Below are 18,995 nucleotides of genomic sequence, written 5' to 3' on the forward strand. Positions count from 1 at the left end.
GTACATAATATTCTGTTTTTTTACATTTTATTCGGGCGATTGGGTTGCTTCATAATCGGGAGATTAAACTCCCATGTGATTTTCGTTGAGTCGGGTGTCCAAAAATAATTTATTTTCTAGCTCCATTTCAGTGTTAAATGCTTTTTACATGGACCTGCTTGCAGAATACAGATGCTGGCTGGCTGGAGCTTGGAAGCGGGCGCCCATACTGTCAATGTTAAAATAGCTAACCAAAACTAACTAAAAATATGTGAATGTTTTCCTTTAATGTCGATACAAAGGATCACTGGGTCGGAATGTTGAAACGCACATTTCACGCACATTTCAACTCGATATTTGCAAAGATCGCTGTCTCCTCTTCCAGGGCACTGGGCTGGCTGCAGCCACAAACAGGAAACCTGCCTCGGCTGAGTGAGTGCAGGGAGCTGCAAATTGTGCGAATTACGATTAAAAAAAATCCTGAAATGTTCCAGAACATCCAGAGTGCTTTATATCTACATTAAACTCAGATATAAACATTTGTTTGTAACTTTAAATTTCTGGCTGATTAATACTTAGTGATTCCCTTGTCAGCCCTCACTTTGGAGTGTGCCCCTGGAAAATCTACGTTTGGACTGCCAGTAAGCCCTCCCACTTCACCCTAGGTCTGATGCAAAAAATAATTGAGACACCCTACCTACCCCTTCAAATGAACGTACAAAACAGAGGGTTATGGGCTAAGTGGTAGAGCCAAGGGGGGGATTGGGATTGGGCCTTAGACTCCTCTCTCATCCCTTCCTGAAATCTCTTCATTCTCCTCGCCGCACACACACCTTTCACCTCCAAACATTTCAGCACCTACAGTAACAATAGCGGCACGTCACCCACCACTCCTCTCTTTCTGCCCTCCGCCCGAGCAGGAAACATCCCACAGTGAGATACTCATCAAACCAGGGGCGTCATGCAAGCCAACAATCTGAGAGGGCGAACTCTGGCTTCCAACCCCCACAAATTGTGGGGGTTGGAAGCCAGATTTAGAGAAATATCTCATTTTAAATTAACAGACTGAGCAGGTGTAACCATAAGGCTATTTTCCAAACTGCTCAGCCTCCTGGAAAGATCCATAATCACCAGACTAAGTACATTGCCACTGCCCAGGCTCAATGGTCTTGACAAAAAAGGGAGACCACACGTTTCAAAGCAATGTAACACAATGGTAGAAATCTTTTCTCTTCCATTAGTCTCATCTAGTGTCCTCTAGAGCAGGGGTTCCCAACCTTTTTTGTGCAAGGACCGGTAGATACATGGAAAAAAAGAGACGCGGACCGGTTGTCAATTTTTATGGTTTTAGTTACATATATATTTACCGTAAATTCCGGACTATAAGCCGCACCTTTTTTCCCGTTTTTTGGGCTTTTTTGGCCCCTGCGGCTTATATAACGGTGCGGCTTATCTATGGATTTTTTCCAAAAAAAAAAAAAAAAAAAATCTCTCTTTTTTAGCACTCTTTCTAACTATAAATCCTATATAACTATAATAAGTTTTAATTTCCTCTCTTGCCCTCTTTTCACCACACTGTATGACACTGTATGACACTGTGTGCACTGTAAAAAACAACACAGGTGGTGTTGTGTTATGTGGTTTTGTTGAAATGTTAATAAATGGGAGCTTCCTCAAACAGCCATCTCTTTCCCGACAATCCCCTCTGTGCATGAACCCTTACATATGGTAATTAAACATTAAAACACAAAAAAAAAAAAAAAAAAAAAAAAACATTAAAACACCCGCGGCTTATAGTCCGGTGCGGCTTATATAAGAAAAAAATAGTCAACTTTGCAGGTGCGGCTTATACACCGGTGCGGCTTATAGTCCGGAATTTACGGTACTCACCAGGTGGCGACAAAGGGTAAATAACAGCCTTTTGTGTTGTACTGTATGTAGCCTATACAGTATTTATGTTTTTGTTTGAACTACAAACATAAACGTCAACTTGAAACTATGTTTCAACTACCACACACAGCCTATAATATTATAGCCTATGTTTATATTAAAAAAAAAAATCCCTCTCAATTGCCCCCTCAGTTACAATGGGCATGACGCTTCTGCATCAAACACCCTAATCTTCAAGGCTTTCTTCTGCTGACTCTCAGACACACACTCAATCACAACCAACTAATCAAATGAACATCTCCAACTTCTCCTCCAATAAACTTCCCAACCTCATGTGGATTCTTAAAAATCCCGCCATGTCATGTCACAGCCACCATTCCAACCAGAAAAGACTCCTTTTTCCCCCAATGAATCATCAGAGTCACTCAAATTTTTCCATTTCCTTTTCCCATTCTTGCTATCAAGACCTCTCGTGTCCTCCATCCTCAGATCCAAATCTTCTTCTTCCCCTGTCATCAGTCAGATCTTCTTCTTTCTTCCCATTCCTGGACATCACTAATGACATTGCAATTGCTTGAGTGAGGGTATCGTATAATAATAACTAGCTCGATTTCTGCTTCTTCTTGTTCTAATGGCTTTCCGGCAGACTGGATGCCTTGCGGCACATTGTTGCCTCTCACAGTTGGATGGTCTCACTGACTAGACCTGGTTCATCACATCTCCCACGCTCCATTTCTAGGGTTTCACGCGCTTATGCATAGACATTGTGAAATCATCAGTGATGTCATAAATCCTTCCCTGCAGAGGCTATAGGTAGGAGTGAGAGTCCAACACACTAGCACCTTTTACACAGCCTGTGAAAGCCACGATCGTTGTGGCGTCATTACGCCTCGCCTCCTGTTTAAAAGTCACAAGGACGGAATGGCGAGTCATTTTGTTCCGCCTTTCGTCCTGCCAGTAGTATCGACGTCTGTTTAAAAGGGTAACCCTGGAAGAAGGAAATCTCAGCTCATTCATTAAAAAAAGAAAAAAAGGCAGGATTTAGAGGAAACCAGCTCCAGATTGAAGTTCTACTATCAGAAATACGTTAACCAAAGCATATTAATACAGCAGTTACAGCAGTCTGTCTAGTCTGTTGTGCGTTCCCTTATGAAAAACAACTAGCATTCCTGTGCATTTATAGCTTCCACAAGTTTTCTTTCTTTTTCTTTCGTCTGATAACCTGTGGCGAGTCGAGCAGCTGTGCGCCTCTCGTCACCCACCGTGCCTGACAAGCAGAGACGAGCAGAAGATGAAACATAACCAGACAGTCGAACATTTAAAAGTAGAAACCAAGTGGTCTATATTGATGACGACGACGATAACGTTATTGAAAGCAAACTGTTTGACACGCGGGTGTCCAACTCACTTTCAGAACGGACTTAATTAGGCTACATGGGAGTATTTGCTTTACAAAAAACTGGAACCAAATGTAAGAATTTCCCTTGTTTTACCTGTCAGTAAGCTGGTTGTTGTTATGTTGTTAGGAAGCAGCAGTATTTTACCTGTCAGTAAGCTGGTTGTTGTTATGTTGTTAGGAAGCAGCAGTATTTTACCTGTCAGTAAGCTGGTTGTTGTTATGTTGTTAGGAAGCAGCAGTATTTTACCTGTCAGTAAGCTGGTTGTTGTTATGTTGTTAGGAAGCAGCAGTATTTTCCGCTTGGATCTGGAAGAACGATCATGCTCAACGTTACGCTGCTGAATGCCGGAGACGACGCCTTCCTGCCCCACCTGGCACTGCGCTTCCCCCACAACATCCACTACATCAAAGTCCTGCAAAATGTGAGTTAATACTACATCAAAGTACTGCAAAATGTGAGTTAATACTACATCAAAGTACTGCAAAATGTAAGTTAATACTACATCCAAGTACTGCAAAATGTGAGTAAATACTACCGCAAACTACTGCATAATACTACATCAAAGTACTGCAAAATGTGATGCATTGTGATGTAAAATGCGAGGAAATGGGACCTCTCCGTGTGGAAAATGTGCTTATATTAACGAGATTATTAATGATACAAAGTGGGTTGATTATCGGTAAAGCCATCCTTTAATACTACATCAAAGTACTGCATAATGTGAGTTATACTACATCAAAGTACTGCATAACGTGAGTAAGTACTACAGCAAAGTACTGCAAAATATGAATTAATACTACATCAAAGTACTGCATAATGGGAGTAAATAATACATCAAAGTACTGCATAATGTCAGTAAATACTACATCAAAGTACTGCAAAATGTGAATTAATACTACAGCAAAGGACTGCAAAATGTGAGTTAATACTACATCAAAGTACTGCAAACTGTCAGTAAATACTACCGTAACCTACTGAATAATGTGAGTTAATACTACATCAAAGTACTGCTAAATGTGAGTTAATACTACATCAAAGTACTGCTAAATGTGAGTTAATACTACATCCAAGTACTGCAAAATGTGAGTAAATACTACCGCAAACTACTGCATACAGTAATGTGAGTTAATACTACATCAAAGTACTGCAAAATGTGTGTGTGTGTGTGTGTGTGTGTGTGTGTGTGTGTGTGTGTGTGTGTGTGTGTGTGTGTGCAGGAGGACAGTGTTGTGAGTTGTGATGTCACACAGGAAGTGAACAGAACTTCGGTGGGCGTCGACTGCAGTGTCTCCAGCTTCCTTCTACCTGCCCACGCCCAGGTCAGCCTCGGCCAATCACACACGCTGACGTGCTGTAGGCCTCAGCCAATCATGCTGACGTGCTGTAGGCCTCAGCCAATCATGCTGACGTGCTGTAGGCCTCAGCTAATCAGACGCTGACGTGCTGTAGTCCTGTCAGAATAGAGAGCCAAAGGCACGCCCACTTCCGGTTTAGGCATAGGAACCCGAAGAATTTCATCCGCCATTTCTTTTTCCATATCGCGATTTATCCATTTCACTCGGACCAAAGCATTTCATAAAAAGCTTATGAAAATAGTTTTACTTCAAGCCATTCAGCTAGAATCAGGAGAGACCATAGAACATTTCACTCGGACCACCAAAACTTAAACAAAAATCATATATATATTTTTTTACATTTTGATTTTAGGTTTTGGTCAGAGTGAAATGTTCTATGCTCTCTCATGATTCTATATACAATTGAATAGCTTGGTTTGACAAAGTAAAACTATTTTTACAAGCATTTTACAAAATGTCTATTGAAAAAAGAATGGCGGATGGAATCCCTTTGTTTGTATGCCTAAACTGGAAGTGGGCGTGACTTTGGCGCTCTGGTTCAAACTCTTCAACTAGAAATGTTTTTTCTGAACCCACTTCCTGGTTTGAATCACTGATGTGTTTCCTGTTTCCTCTAGCTGAATGTCAGCTTCCTATTGGACGTCAGCCAGAACAGCACACCCGGTGACATCATCATCTCTGTCAACACCAGTGGGTAAGGACTACCCTCTGTCTGTCATCAGGGTCAAAGTTCACCTATACAGTATCAAGCTAGCCAGCCATCAAGCTATTGAAATTCGCAGATGAAAGTGCACTTTTTTCAGAGGCTGTCATTTCATAATGGAACTGTCTAGAAACAAAATTTCTTCTTTGGAAGAAGCAGGAGTGTTCAATGTTTCATTAAAGTCCAGCCCCGTCAATATAGCCATAATAGAAAAAATTCTATAGCTGTTTTCAACTGAATGGAAGTGAATCTGGCACAGGCTGCTGACAATTTTACTGAAGCGCTGTGGCACTCAATGTGTTAACCTGGTCCGCAGAAGGTTAAGTTGCAAGGATAAGATTAGACCTTAAATACACCGCCCACGAACCAATCGAATCAGCAGTTTGGAAAAATGGCCAACCCCTTTCTGGACGAGTTTCCCATCTAGGAAGGAGCATGAAATTGTAATGTTGAATTAATCAAGGACGAATAATTTAATTAAGCCCTACTTACCACTTTGGAATATGTTTTTATATATTAATTTTAATGCGCTCAAGTAGCCTAGATACGTTGTTTGACCCCGCTGATCGATTGCAGCTGAATAGTGAGTGGAGAAATATCACTAAACCGGCATAAAAAGGTTACATAAACGTCTCCAAAGCACACGGTGCCGTGTGCGCAACGCAGCTGAGACTGATGTTGGGTTGGAATTGAAATGGTCATAGCCTACATGCTAGAATAGCCTACTACATCTAAGCAATTTAATATGGGATCACCTGCACATATCATCATCATGATGATTAATCATCTTAATCATATTAAGATGATTCATATCTAGGCTACTCCTGCATTTTGCAGCTGCAACTGTGTTGCTTTTGGCCTGTATGATGTGATTGAACTTCATATTTCCAGCATCATTATATGAAATATGGAGATATGCGACTCTGCTGACAATAGCCTAGCCTATATATGTGACCACAAAATAGGCTATTTTTTATAAATGAAATCTATGCCCACGTACCGTGTCGATTCAGTTCAGAAGCATTTATTTTATTTTATTATCATTCTTTTTTTTATTGATTAGCCTATAGGAATTATTCAATCAAATAATAATGATCTCATGATGTGTTTAGTCGCACAGTGCGACTAAACACATCATGAGATCATTATTATTCATTGAGCCTAAATGGTCTATACTGTAGCGTTCCAGGTAATCCAGGTATTACCTGTAATGTGATGTGCAATAGAAGTGTCTAGATTGCAGCTAGGAACTAATGTGTGTGGGTGTGTTCCTAGGGGGAAGGGAGTATATAGGACCAGCGGCCGGGGGCCGGATGTCAGTCAAGCTATGCGAGTGAGCGAGACCGGTTGTTGTGTGTAGAGCTAGCGTTGTGAAGCTAGCTGCTAGGAGCTAAAGGATTCTGTGAATAAAGAACCTGTACCAACTACATGTCAGGATCGGAGTGAGAAGTGTGGATCTAATCGCGGGTAGTTGATGACCACGGGAAACTTGGTAGATCTGGAGAAGCTGGGGTGTTGTGGAACTTGGTAGCTTGAAAGCTGGGGCTGCACTGTTCGAGGTTTTGGGAACGGTTGCCGAGAGATTGCAGAGTTGCTGGTTGCAGGAATTGCAGGTTGCAGACGTTGCTTGAGACTGGTATGATCCTAGTTTAGATTATGAATCACTCGCCAGAGCCTGCCGGAACAGGCCTTTATAGATCCGAGCATGACACCACCTGTGCTATGACATCATACCGTTTGTGACATCATCAGAGACATGACATCACCTGTGCTATGACATCACTAGCGAAAGGCATGAAAGACACTTATGAACCATGACATCATCAGTGATCGATGACATCATAGTCGGAATGATGACGTCAAAGTAGGGATGATGACGTCATCCTAACACTACAACTCTTCGTTCCTTGGCGTATTAGCGATACGCTACATTGGTGTCAGCAAGTGAAGCGGTAACGCCTGATTCGGTCGAGAGGGGAGAGAGTGACGAGGAACGGCGGAGAAAAGTTGGAGATCAAAGGCTCGAGCGACCTAGCGGTAGCAAGCTAGCTGCGTGTGCTAGCTGCTAGGAGACCACGTGTGATGGTGCGCGAGGAAGAATGGCCATCGGTGAACGGGAGAAAAGAGGAGCTGACGACGGAGATCAGCTCGATGCTGGCGGGCATGGAAGCCCGTGTGTTGAAAGAAGTCAGACGGCTGGTGGAAGAGACTCCTGCCTGGGCAGTAGAGCCACAAAATAGACTGTGTTGGACCTGTGGAGAACCGGGCCACGTGGCGAGGTGGTGCCGAGGCGGTCCCGGGAGACGGACCGGGTATGCGGGACAACGACATGGACAGCAGGGAGCCTGCTGGGCATGCGGAGCGACCGGACATCTAGCTAGAGAGTGTCGAGAAGCTATCGGGGACTGGAAGACAGCCAGAGAGGAGAGACGTGCAGGCGGCGGACAGGTGAGGCTTTGTTGGACTTGCCAGTCGCCTGAACATTTAGCCAGAGACTGCACTAAAGGTGTGGGCGCTGGAAGAGACACACAGCCGGGGGAGCAGCCGGAGCAACAGGCAGAGGAGCAGCGGAGTAGCGGAGCAGTGGAGCAGCCTGAGCTACAAGCAGCGGAGCAACGGGGCAGTACAGAGCCGATTGTTCTGGGCAGGAGAGTGACGGTTGAGCCGGCCCAGGCTAGCTGCTCTGCATACCAGCCAGTAGTGGCGGAGATCACCATCAGTGACGAGACAATCAGGATAATGGGGATTGTGTTGAACAGCCAGAAGGAAGGGAGAGACATCACCTGCAATGCTGTTACAGTCGGGGGAGCGGCGCTCGTGTCCCCGGGGGAGCGAGAGGGGTCAAGGCCGGAGGAGACGGCCCAACCAAGCCGCTACACACCCCCCACGGCTGCACTGCAGAAAGCCGAGGTGGAGATCGACGCCGATGGTGTTCGCCCTGCTGTCCTCAACACGCCGCCCCCTGGGGGAGCGGGACGGGAGGACGAGCGAGTGCAAGAGCTGGACGACGACGACAGGGTCATCTGGGATGTCGACGTGGGTGAGTGGATATGCAGACAGAAGGAGGACGCGGATATCGGTCCGGTGTTCGCGTGGGTAGTGGCCGGACGCCGGCCCCCTGTGGAGGAGATTCACCTGTGTTCTGGTGCCACGAAGGGACTGTGGAACATGTTTTCGGACCTGCATCTGAGGGGAGATGGGGTTTTGGTGAGAAAGGGGCACGGAAAAAGCGGGACCCAGTGGGTTGTACCTAGTTGCCTGCGAGAATTGGCACTGAGGGTGGCGCACGTGGGCACAGGATCCAGTCATTTTGGGACTGAAGAGACACTCAGCCACATCCGTAGAGTTTACTACTGGGGCAAACAAAAGGAGGACGTGCGGAGATACTGCAGTGCGTGTGAGGACTGTAGAGCACAGAAAAGGGATGGAAAAGAGTCACCTTGCGAAGGACTAACCCCACTGGGGGTGGAGAAGGACTAGAGTGTTCAGGTGGGACAGAAGCTTTAAAAGGGGGGATGGAAATGGTGGTTTAAATGAATGTGTAAAGAAGAAAAGAGAAATAAGGTAAATGTTGGGGTTATTGTCGAACTGAAATGGTATGTGGGTTGAATTGAAAATGAGTGTAAAGAAAAGAGGGAAAACGTAAATGGGTTTGAGTTAAATTGAAATGTGTGTAAAAATAGAATTGAAATGTGGGTTGAATTTAAAGGAATGGGAAAAGAGGGAAGAAATGAAAAGAAATGCAAATGGTGGTGGTGGAACGGAAATTGAGAAGTGTGCTGAAAAAATAAGAGACTATGTGGGGGAAATGCGAAAAATGTAGTGTTGGTGTGTTTTGGTACAGGGGGATATGTGTGTGGGTTGTGCATGTCGCGTGGAAGCGACATTATTGTTGGGCGGGGAGTATGTAGCGTTCCAGGTAATCCAGGTATTACCTGTAATGTGATGTGCAATAGAAGTGTCTAGATTGCAGCTAGGAACTAATGTGTGTGGGTGTGTTCCTAGGGGGAAGGGAGTATATAGGACCAGCGGCCGGGGGCCGGATGTCAGTCAAGCTATGCGAGTGAGCGAGACCGGTTGTTGTGTGTAGAGCTAGCGGTGTGAAGCTAGCTGCTAGGAGCTAAAGGAGCCTGTGAATAAAGAACCTGTACCAACTACAACTCTCCGTTCCTTGGCGTATTAGCGATACGCTACAATACATACGGATTTTGGACTGAGATACTGTAGATTACACATTGCTTCCACAAAAGACTGTAGATAGAGAGCTGTAGATAGCCTACGAAACCGCTCTTCAAAGAAATTACTGGTGTGGATAAAAGTGGTCACTTTAGACAGTCATTCGGGAACAGTAATAATATCCAACGCAGATTTGTATTTGCGGCTTCATTCAATGAGGAAATAGGCGTGTCTGGCGCTGTCAGAGTTGGAGCAGTCCATATGGCACTGTGATTGGCAGTTGTTAAAAACCACGCCTCTTTTGCGGGCACGAGCTCCAGTGCACGGGCATTTTCATGTGCACGAGCTGTCAGCTAGATTAGAAAAACCTGGTTCGCGTTAACAAGTGGCAATCGATGTTCGTAGTACAAGTTAACTACAATCGAGCTGATCTGGTTTAGACAAACCAGATCAAGGGACAGATCTTGGATCTTCTTATCCAACATTCGTAGTACAGGCCCCAAGACCGTCAAAAACCGGCCTCCAGTCTGAGTCCGGACTCAAGTACTACAGCCCTGGTTATTTGTAGTGTTGGGGTGGTGTGTGTATATATATATATATTTAGAACACGGCTCTCTTGAATACTCTATTCTGATTGGTCAATCAACAAGATTCACCGGTCATTATTTCTCGACAACCGACCGCTGCTCTGCCACACCTGGATTAATCAGTTGATAAGAGCCTTTTGTCAGCAAGACACTGGCCAACCAGTTGCAGCTGTGGTGTCTTGTGTGCCAATTACGAATGAAACCGCTTTGTCGTTGAAAACGCTATTAAAAAATCTATTTGAATAATTATTTTTGTCAGATTATTGAATGATTTAGTTGTAGGCCGTGTTCTAAGCGGGATAATGGATAGTGAGCCGGTGATTACTGGAAATAATGACCTTCAGGTGAATGATTAAGCCCTCCACTGCGCGTCGGGCTCAATATCACCTGTCGGTCATTATTTCGCCAGTAATCACCGGCTCACTATCCATTATCCCTTACATATATATATATATATATATATATATATATAAAGAAATTAACATTTCTATTCATCCCATCTCCAGCAACATTTTTTAATACTGAATGTTGGTGAAAGTATCTCTGTCTTAAGCTGTTGGCACAGGAAAATAAATTTTGAAAACATACAGAAATACCCATTGTAATAGGTGAGCACATCAATACACTACGTGTCATATATGTATTTAGGTAGAAATAAAATGTTTGATGGCACAAGGGTTTTCTGGTCTATTTTCAAGCTCTGTGAAAAGCCCAATAGCAGTGCTCGTAGGGGGCAGGCTCGCATGCTGCACTTTACCCAATCAAAATGGAGTGGATGTGACTGACATCCACTCCACAGCGTGTAGCAACGAACTAGCTTTGTTGTTGTTATTTCATAGCGACGGAGGCATTTGACAGCGACACACGGGGAGTGGAAAGGAAATCCATAAATGGTCAGACCCGGGCAGTCGGACCCAATGGCAGAGCTTACAGGGAGCAGAAAGGGATTTTCTTCCGCTGCCGACCGGGGCCCCTGAGTTCCGGTTATTCATGCATTCAAACGAGCCTGCCCCCAAAGGTTAGATTAAAAAAAAAAAAATGCCCCAGATTGGCAAAACGTAAAGCCAGTGCATTAGAAGATGCAGCAACAAGGTCATAAATGTAAATTAAAAACAACAAAGTGTTATCCTCCCCATATGTCACTTTAAAGGACTTTATATTTTGCACTTTCTCATTTGTGATTGTTTTTCTGTTTTGCATCGTATTCTAGTATTGATGTGACCGCTGTGCTGCATACTTGCACTAAGTCAGATTCCTCGTTTGTAAATGATTACTTAACGTGGCTATTAAAGTGAATCTTTGTTCTGCTCGCCATCTCTCCTCAGTGATAACTACGAGGAGGAGGAGTATCTCCATGACAACTCCATCAGTCTGTTTCTCCCTCTCAGATATGGAGTTGATGTCAACATCCATGGGTGAGACAGCATGTGTTGCTACAGTATTACTCTCTCTCCCCCAATTCAAATCAATAGATGCTGCTAAAAGGTTAGCCTACATTAAATGTGAAATGGTAACAGGCCAAGTCTGGAGACCATGCTCCTATAACTACAGAACCTCTTGTCTGTCTCTCTTGTCTGTCTGTAGTTTTGTGACTCCCACATCCTTTGTCTTTGGGGATGCTGATGAAGACTCTACTCCAGTCGACTGCTACACTGAGAGATTCAACTACACTTATAAGGTAAATATATTAACCCTGTCATATTAATAACTAGCAATGTACCCTGCTTTTCCCTGGTTAAATAGGCACAAACCAATACAACTGGGCCTTTTGCTTTGCCGGAAATGATGGCAGTGTCCAGGTGGTTTCCATGACTTTCCAGATCATTTCCAAGACTATACAACCTGCCCATGACCTTCCCTGCATCATAACCCACCGCCATGCAAAATTTCAGTCCAATCCAACCTGGGGTGTGGGTGTGCATTAAAGATACGCAGAGACGCACACAACGTCAACTTTATTAAATAGATGTGATAATAAAGGTTAATAGTTAACTAGACTGTTGAACTACACAGAACACCTAATATAATGTCATGTCATGTCTGTCTGTCTGTCTGTCTGTCTGTCTGTCTGCCTGTCTGTCTGTCTGTCTGTCTGTCTGCAGGTATTAAACTCTGGTCCCAGCAGGTCAGTGGATACTGTGGTAGAGATCGACCTGCCGAAGATCCTCACACCCTACAAACACAGACTGCTGCAGCTGGCTGACTGGCAGGTACACAAGTAATACTAGTAACAGTAGTACCAATAGTAGTAGTAGTAGTAGTAGTAACAGTAGTACCAACAGTAGTACTAGTAGTAGTAGTAGTAGTGGAAGTAGTAGTGGTAGTAACTAGTACAAATTGCCCTGCCCATTACAGCTAGTGTTTCAGTCTCATGGCTTGGATGCTCAGTAGATGTGCTTTCTCTCTCACCTCACTCCTTGATGCTGAGGATGGTGTGTAAGCAGCGTTGGTGGATGCGCTCTAGCAGACACACCTGTTTCTTGTACAAGGTCCATGTCTCTGCTCCTTATAGGAGGGTGGGGACTACAACCACTCTGTATACCTTTAGCTTTGTGGAGTGGTGCAGACAGTGGTCTTACACACTCTCTTAGCAAGACCCCCGAAGGAGCTGGTGGCTTTGGATAAGCGGTTGTCTAGGTCTTTGCTGGTTGTGGCATGTATGAGCGATCAAGGCAGAATGATCAGCAAACAGGAGCTCCAGGACCAGCTGCTCCAAGGAGATGCCATCTGGTCTGGGTACATCTTGGTACGTCTGTATGCATCTGTAGATGTCATCTGCTGTCTTGTCCTTGGCTATGTTGTCCACATCCCTGCTTGACACCATTGAAGAAGGGAAAGCTGTCTGACAGGGAGCCGACTGGCTTGACCTGCCCTAATTTACTGGAGCTGGAGGAGGATGGTGAGGAACTTGGGTGGGCAGTCGAGACGTGCCAGGATTTCCGACAGATCGTCATGGCTCACTGTGTTGAAGGCTTTGTTCTGGTTTATGAAGACGATGTAGAAACCCATGTTCTCTCTGCACTTCTCTAACTGCCTCAGGACAAAGCTCATGTCTGTGGTGCCCCTGACTTTCTGGTGCGTTATCCTCGGCAAGCGTGGGGCTGAGCGTGTTCATGAAGTCACGGGCTAGAGCACATGTGTCAAACTCAAGGCCCGGGGGCCAAATCTGGCCCGGCACTATGTAGGCTAGTTGTCTGCCATTATTTTACCTATAATTCTGATTTCAGAGCTAATTGTTAATTATTAAGTTATTACTAAAAACCAATAATAATCAAACCAGAGGCAGTTATGCAATATAATAAGTAGGCTAGATGTAGATTTATATTTATATCATGTTACATTTACAACCTGCCCTTTGAGGGCAACCAGAATGAAATTGAGATGACACTCATTGGCTCGAGTCTTGCCAGCGATGGAGAGTAGTGCGATGCCCTTGTCAGTGGAACAGTCTGATAGAGAGTAGTGTGATGCCGTTGTCAGTGGAACAGTCTGATTTCTCTCCGTTATTCTTGTAAAGGGCAGTGCTGATGGGATAGCCCTCCTCTCCCAGCCAGAAGTGAACAGGATCTCGAGTCCGTCTCACACCAAGTCCTCCAGTCTGTCTCGCACCAAGTCCTCCAGTCTGGCTCGCACCAAGTCCTCCAGTCTGTCTCGCACCAAGTCCTCCAGTCTGTCTCGCACCAAGTCCTCCAGTCTGTCTCGCACCAAGTCACCGCCTTGCTGGAAGACTTCTGCTGGGATTCCATCACTGCAGGTGAATTCCTCAGCTGGGCACTGGCCTCAATCACAAAGAAGTTTGGTGGGAGGTCAAGGTCCACTTGACTTTACCTGAGGGAGAAGGTCCAGCGAGGCCTCACTCATTGAAGAAGCTCTTGAAGTGCTCTGACTAGCACTGCATGGTAGCCTCCTTGTTCGTCAGAAGGGTTGACCAATTGACACACAGCGTAACAGAGCTTTGCTCAAACAGCTTTATCTGCAGCAAAACTCAGAAATGCGGACTTGTGATTCAGACCCTTTGTTGTTGGAGGTGATGATGTAATGAGGTGATGATGTAATGAGGTGATGATGTAAGACCACGTGAGACTAATCGACAAATCAATCAACAATCATCAGCACTAAAAAAGACCGTTCAATCCACCATCAATGGAGGAACACTCCACCGATTTTCAACCGGCTTTGTATCATTACAAAATCAGTAGTATATTGAAAAGCTGTAGTTTTGCAGGCATTTGTTTAGTTTGACAGTTATTGAGAGTTGAGTTAAGGTGATGTCATTTCTGTGCATGAATGACATCAACTTAACTCAAATCAACTCTCAAAAACTGTCAAACTAAATGAATGCCTGCAAAATAGTTGACAGTTTTCTGATATATTACAAAGCTGGTTGAAAACTGGCGGAGTGTCCCATTAATGTTTCGATACTCACCACACTGTCTCTGTCTCCCTTTCTCTTCCTCTCTCTGTCGCCCTATCTCTCCCTCCCTCCCTCCCTCTCTCTCCCTCTTTCTCTCTCCAGTCGTCGCAGGGTGTGTGTTGGCTCAGTGACAACAGTGTGTCAGTTCTAGAGGACTGTGATGTTCCCACAGCTTCATTCATCAAACAGCTCGTCTTCTTCTTCTCCTCCACCACAACCCGCAGGATGGTACATCCACACACCCACACACCCACACACACACACACACACACACGCACGCACTCACTCAAACACACACACACACACACGCACACACACACACACACGCACGCACTCACTCAAACACACACACGCACACACACACACACACGCACACACACACACACACACACACACACACACACACACACACTCTCTTCAGAGTTTATCACAGCTCATTTGCTCACTTGCTCATTTGGTTGGCCACCATGCTGCAGTACTGTCACAGCAGTAAGGGCTTTTGTTATTTGAAGGATGGCTTTGCTGATTATCAACCCATTTTGTATCATTATAATGTGGTTAATATAAGCAGATGGGCAGTGTTTACCTTCACTATATGTTTTACACACGGAGAGGTCCCATTTCATCCTCTGGCAAAACCCTCCGCTGTGATGCATTTTACGTCACAACGGAACTGAGGAAACTCTGCTCGAGACGCGGAATCTGCTTCAAGGGCTGTCTATTCAGCTTCCAGGGCGGCTGTTATTGTTTATATATATATATATATTAGAGATGGGAATAGATTAATTTTTTTAATCTAGATTAATCTAGATTAATCCTGGTCATTAATCTAGATTAATCTAGATTAAAATGGGTCATTTGAAGTCTGTCGAAGCCATTCAAAATATGTGTGTGCAACATAAATAATGACTAGAAGTAAGTCCTTGTGAACAGGTTTCTGTTTATTCGGTTGTTCACGCCCCCCCACAGCAGCCAGGATGGGGGAGGCAGACATAAATGTCCGCGCTTACATACCTGTTCCATTCTAAAGTGATAATCATCATGGCCTGCTCAATATAAGTGGACCCTGCTACCAGACAACTTTGAGAATAATAATATATATAATAATAATAATACAGTGGAGCTGCTCAGTGGCCAGCAGATCAGACTGTGGTTGTACTGGACAGCTTCCAGGTATGAATGTGTGTGAATGTGAACAGGGCGCTCCTGAAAAAGAGAGCATTGCTCTCAGTGAGACTCCCCCTGTATAAATAAAGGTAAAAAAAAAAAAAAAAAAGATTAAAATAGATTAACGGCGATAATTTTTTTATCGCGCGTTAAGAGTCTCGCGTTAACGCAGCCGTTAATGGCGTTAACGATCCCATCTCTAATATATATATATATATATTATGGCTGTCAGCGTTAACGCGTTAATCGCGATGCGTTAAGGGCCCACCATAACGCTTTTTTTTTTTTATCGCATGCCGCTATTTTGTCCCTTCGTCGCACCCGTACTTGTAGTCAAGCCGTTCGGTTTCCTGCTTATGCAGGCAGGCATGGAAAAGAATGACAGCAATACGCTTCTAAATGGCTCGTTTTACTTTAAAAAACTAACCACTGGGAGGTCGGCTCCAATGTCTTCACGCCATATACACGTTATCAATACTCAGTTTCCAATAGAGAGCCGCAGGGATGACGTATTTTTGTAGTCAGAACGCGGAAGTTCCGGACTTCCTGGTTCTTCACTGTTTCTGTCTATGGGATTTTTGAATGGGTTTTTGCCGCGATGCTTCAAATACGGTCTCTGGGCAAATGCAAGATTAATCAAACGCGAACCAGAGTTCAGTCGGATAATCTTCACACATGAGGACCACTTTCATGAGTTTTGTAGCGTAAATGCGAGCCCTAGAAGTAAAAAGCTCGAGCTAAGCTAGTCCAGAACTACACACTGTCGCATAGGCTTCCACGTCACGTCAGCACTCAACCTGGACTGTTGTTGATGTGCACTGATTACCCCGGGCTGAACAGGGCTGAACCAGGTCAGGGAAAGAGAATTTCCATGTTCGTCCTTTGAAGTGGTGACGTTATTGACGTATATATTATCCCCATCGACTCAACAGTGTAGTCTCATTTAGCCGTTTGCTAGCTAGCCGCTCTTTTAACGGCACGTAAAAGCTTCAAAACTCATAAAAGTGGTCCTCGTGTGTGAAGATGATATTACTAAACACTGGTTTGCGTTTGATTAAGCCAGCGTTGCCCAGAGAGATTATTAGAAGCATCGCGCTAAAAACCCATTCAAAACTCCCATAGGCGAAAACAGTGAAGAACCAGGACTGTTAGCATCGATGATTTCCGGACTCGTTCCTGTGGCTCTCTATACCGAGCCATTATTCACATGGAAGTGACAAAGTTTTTAGCTCAGACACAGCCTTCTTCAGAAGCTGTGTCATTTTAGGTTTCGACTGCTCCACAGCGCCGCCGCCGGAAGTATCGGTTCTAGATATATTTTTGTAGACATTGTTACCTCCTGTCCAGAGCCACTCCTGTCTACATTCCACTTCTATTGAATTGAAAATAAATCTAAAATTCAAGATCACAAAGTACATTTATTTGCATTAATTTGATTCCCAATCACGACACACTGGTAAGAATGATTAATATCTAATTAAAAATGCTTTGAAATGCAAAATAATGGCATTTTAAACATGCGATACAAAGATGTGATTAATCGCGATTAACTATAGTTAATCGCAAGATTAATCGCGATTAATAAAATTAATCGTTTGACAGCCCTAATATATATATATATATATTATATTAGTGTTGTCATGATACCAAGATTTTACCCTGCGATACTGTACCAGCCAAAGTATCGCGATACCGGGTAGTATTACAGTACTAGCCACACTAGTGGATGTATTGCTTAACATGATACCCCTATGTACTGTATGTAACTTGTGCACCAACCACACCCAGTCAATTTCCTTGTATGTGTAACTGTAAACATACCTTGGCCAAATAAATAATTCTATACTTCTATACTTGTAAATAGTGACTGTGCATGTGTGTACGTGTGTGCGTGTGTGTGTGTGTGTGTGTGTGTGTGTGTGTGTGTGTGTGTGTGTGTGTGTGTGTGTGTGTGTGTGTGTGTGTGCATGTGTGTGTAGTTCTGTAGCCATGGCGACACTCTGTGTGAGCGCTTGCTGTGTCGTCTTGGTAACCTGGAGGCGGGGCGAGAAGCCACCGTCCAGCTGGAGATCAACATCAACCCTACTGTACTGCTGCAGGCCCCGGTACACACACACACACGCACGCACTCACACACGCACGCACACACACACACACACACACACACACACACACACACACACACACGCATGCACGCACGCACGCACACCGTAAACACACACACACAACATACACATGCACACAGTATTATTCTAGATCACAATAGATCTCAGAGTGATTCCCAAACTGTGGTACGCGAGGTGCCACATGGTGGTATGCAAGAGCATGGAAATATGACATGCCCTCGCTTATAATGCTACTGTGTAGCAACAGTATTGGTCGTTCAAAGCATTACATGGATGCTAAATGTTAAAGAGATACACCACATCATAAATATTAGAGCTCATACAGGCCCTGTTGCAACCACGAGAGTAAGCCTTTGTTCACACCTGGCACTTCATATAAGCAGAACTGAAGTTGAGTTCACGCTGAAGTTGAGCTCACGCTTATCCGGTCACACCAGAAGCACTCTCTTTTTCTCAGCACCTCGCTCGGTGCGCCTTGAACCCGCCCACAGCTTCCATTGACTTCATGGCTGGCAGCGTCACGCTTCACACTTGGAAAATAGGGCTGAATCCTGAATGATCGCTTGAGTGTGGCTTGAGCGAACGGCTTCACCTGTTAACACGCCCAAATGAAACTTGAGCGTAGGTTGTGCTTAGGTTGAGCGTTGCTTCGGCGCATGGCGTGAACGTGCCCTAATACAGGGCCACGGGAAGTAGGGGTGCACCCCCTAGATTTTTTCACACACACACAAAAAAAAAAAAAAAAAAAATTAGAAATGTAATTAAAAATATTTTGCAGTGCACTATGTTCCTTTCTTGTTTAAGAATGTTTCGGGAAATGATTGCATTATTGATATACTGAAAATGTAGCCTATTTAAATAGAATTATCAACAATAACAATCAAGGAAGTTACATGCTTGTAGGCTAGAGAAGAAGAAGAAGCACGCATGCACGCACATGTTGTGTTGAACCAACCAACAACCAATACGAATTGTTTAATCTGGCAATAAAGAAATGTGAACTTGACATGCTATTTTAATAGCCTACTCAAAAATGCACCTCCCACTATACAGCAAAGAGAGGAGTCAATGTTTCTTGATATATGCCATTCAGATCAGAATAATTAGTCTAGTCATTAAGTTTGCTGATAATATTTATATCATGTTAAGTCTGTGTCATGTTAACTGTTGTATTCAGAGCAAATAGGGAGATATAGAG

At 44.2% G+C, this 18,995-nt stretch overlaps 1 protein-coding gene across 1 annotated transcript in view; it reads left to right on the forward strand.

Annotated features, from left to right (window-relative positions):
* Positions 1 to 18,995, forward strand: part of itga4 (integrin alpha 4) — a gene marked incomplete at its 5' end in the record, with an annotated part of 155,792 nt that overhangs the window by 118,251 nt on the left and 18,546 nt on the right. Inside the window, 8 exons of the mRNA XM_083638333.1 lie at positions 3,549 to 3,690; positions 4,487 to 4,588; positions 5,242 to 5,318; positions 11,416 to 11,505; positions 11,675 to 11,768; positions 12,193 to 12,300; positions 14,607 to 14,732; positions 17,651 to 17,776. Coding sequence (XP_083494459.1) covers positions 3,549 to 3,690; positions 4,487 to 4,588; positions 5,242 to 5,318; positions 11,416 to 11,505; positions 11,675 to 11,768; positions 12,193 to 12,300; positions 14,607 to 14,732; positions 17,651 to 17,776 — 865 coding nt within the window. The remainder of the gene's footprint in view (positions 1 to 3,548; positions 3,691 to 4,486; positions 4,589 to 5,241; positions 5,319 to 11,415; positions 11,506 to 11,674; positions 11,769 to 12,192; positions 12,301 to 14,606; positions 14,733 to 17,650; positions 17,777 to 18,995) is intronic.

The sequence above is a fragment of the Poromitra crassiceps genome (assembly GCF_964638095.1).
Source record: "Poromitra crassiceps genome assembly, chromosome: 6".
In the NCBI taxonomy this organism is placed as follows: domain Eukaryota; kingdom Metazoa; phylum Chordata; class Actinopteri; order Beryciformes; family Melamphaidae; genus Poromitra; species Poromitra crassiceps.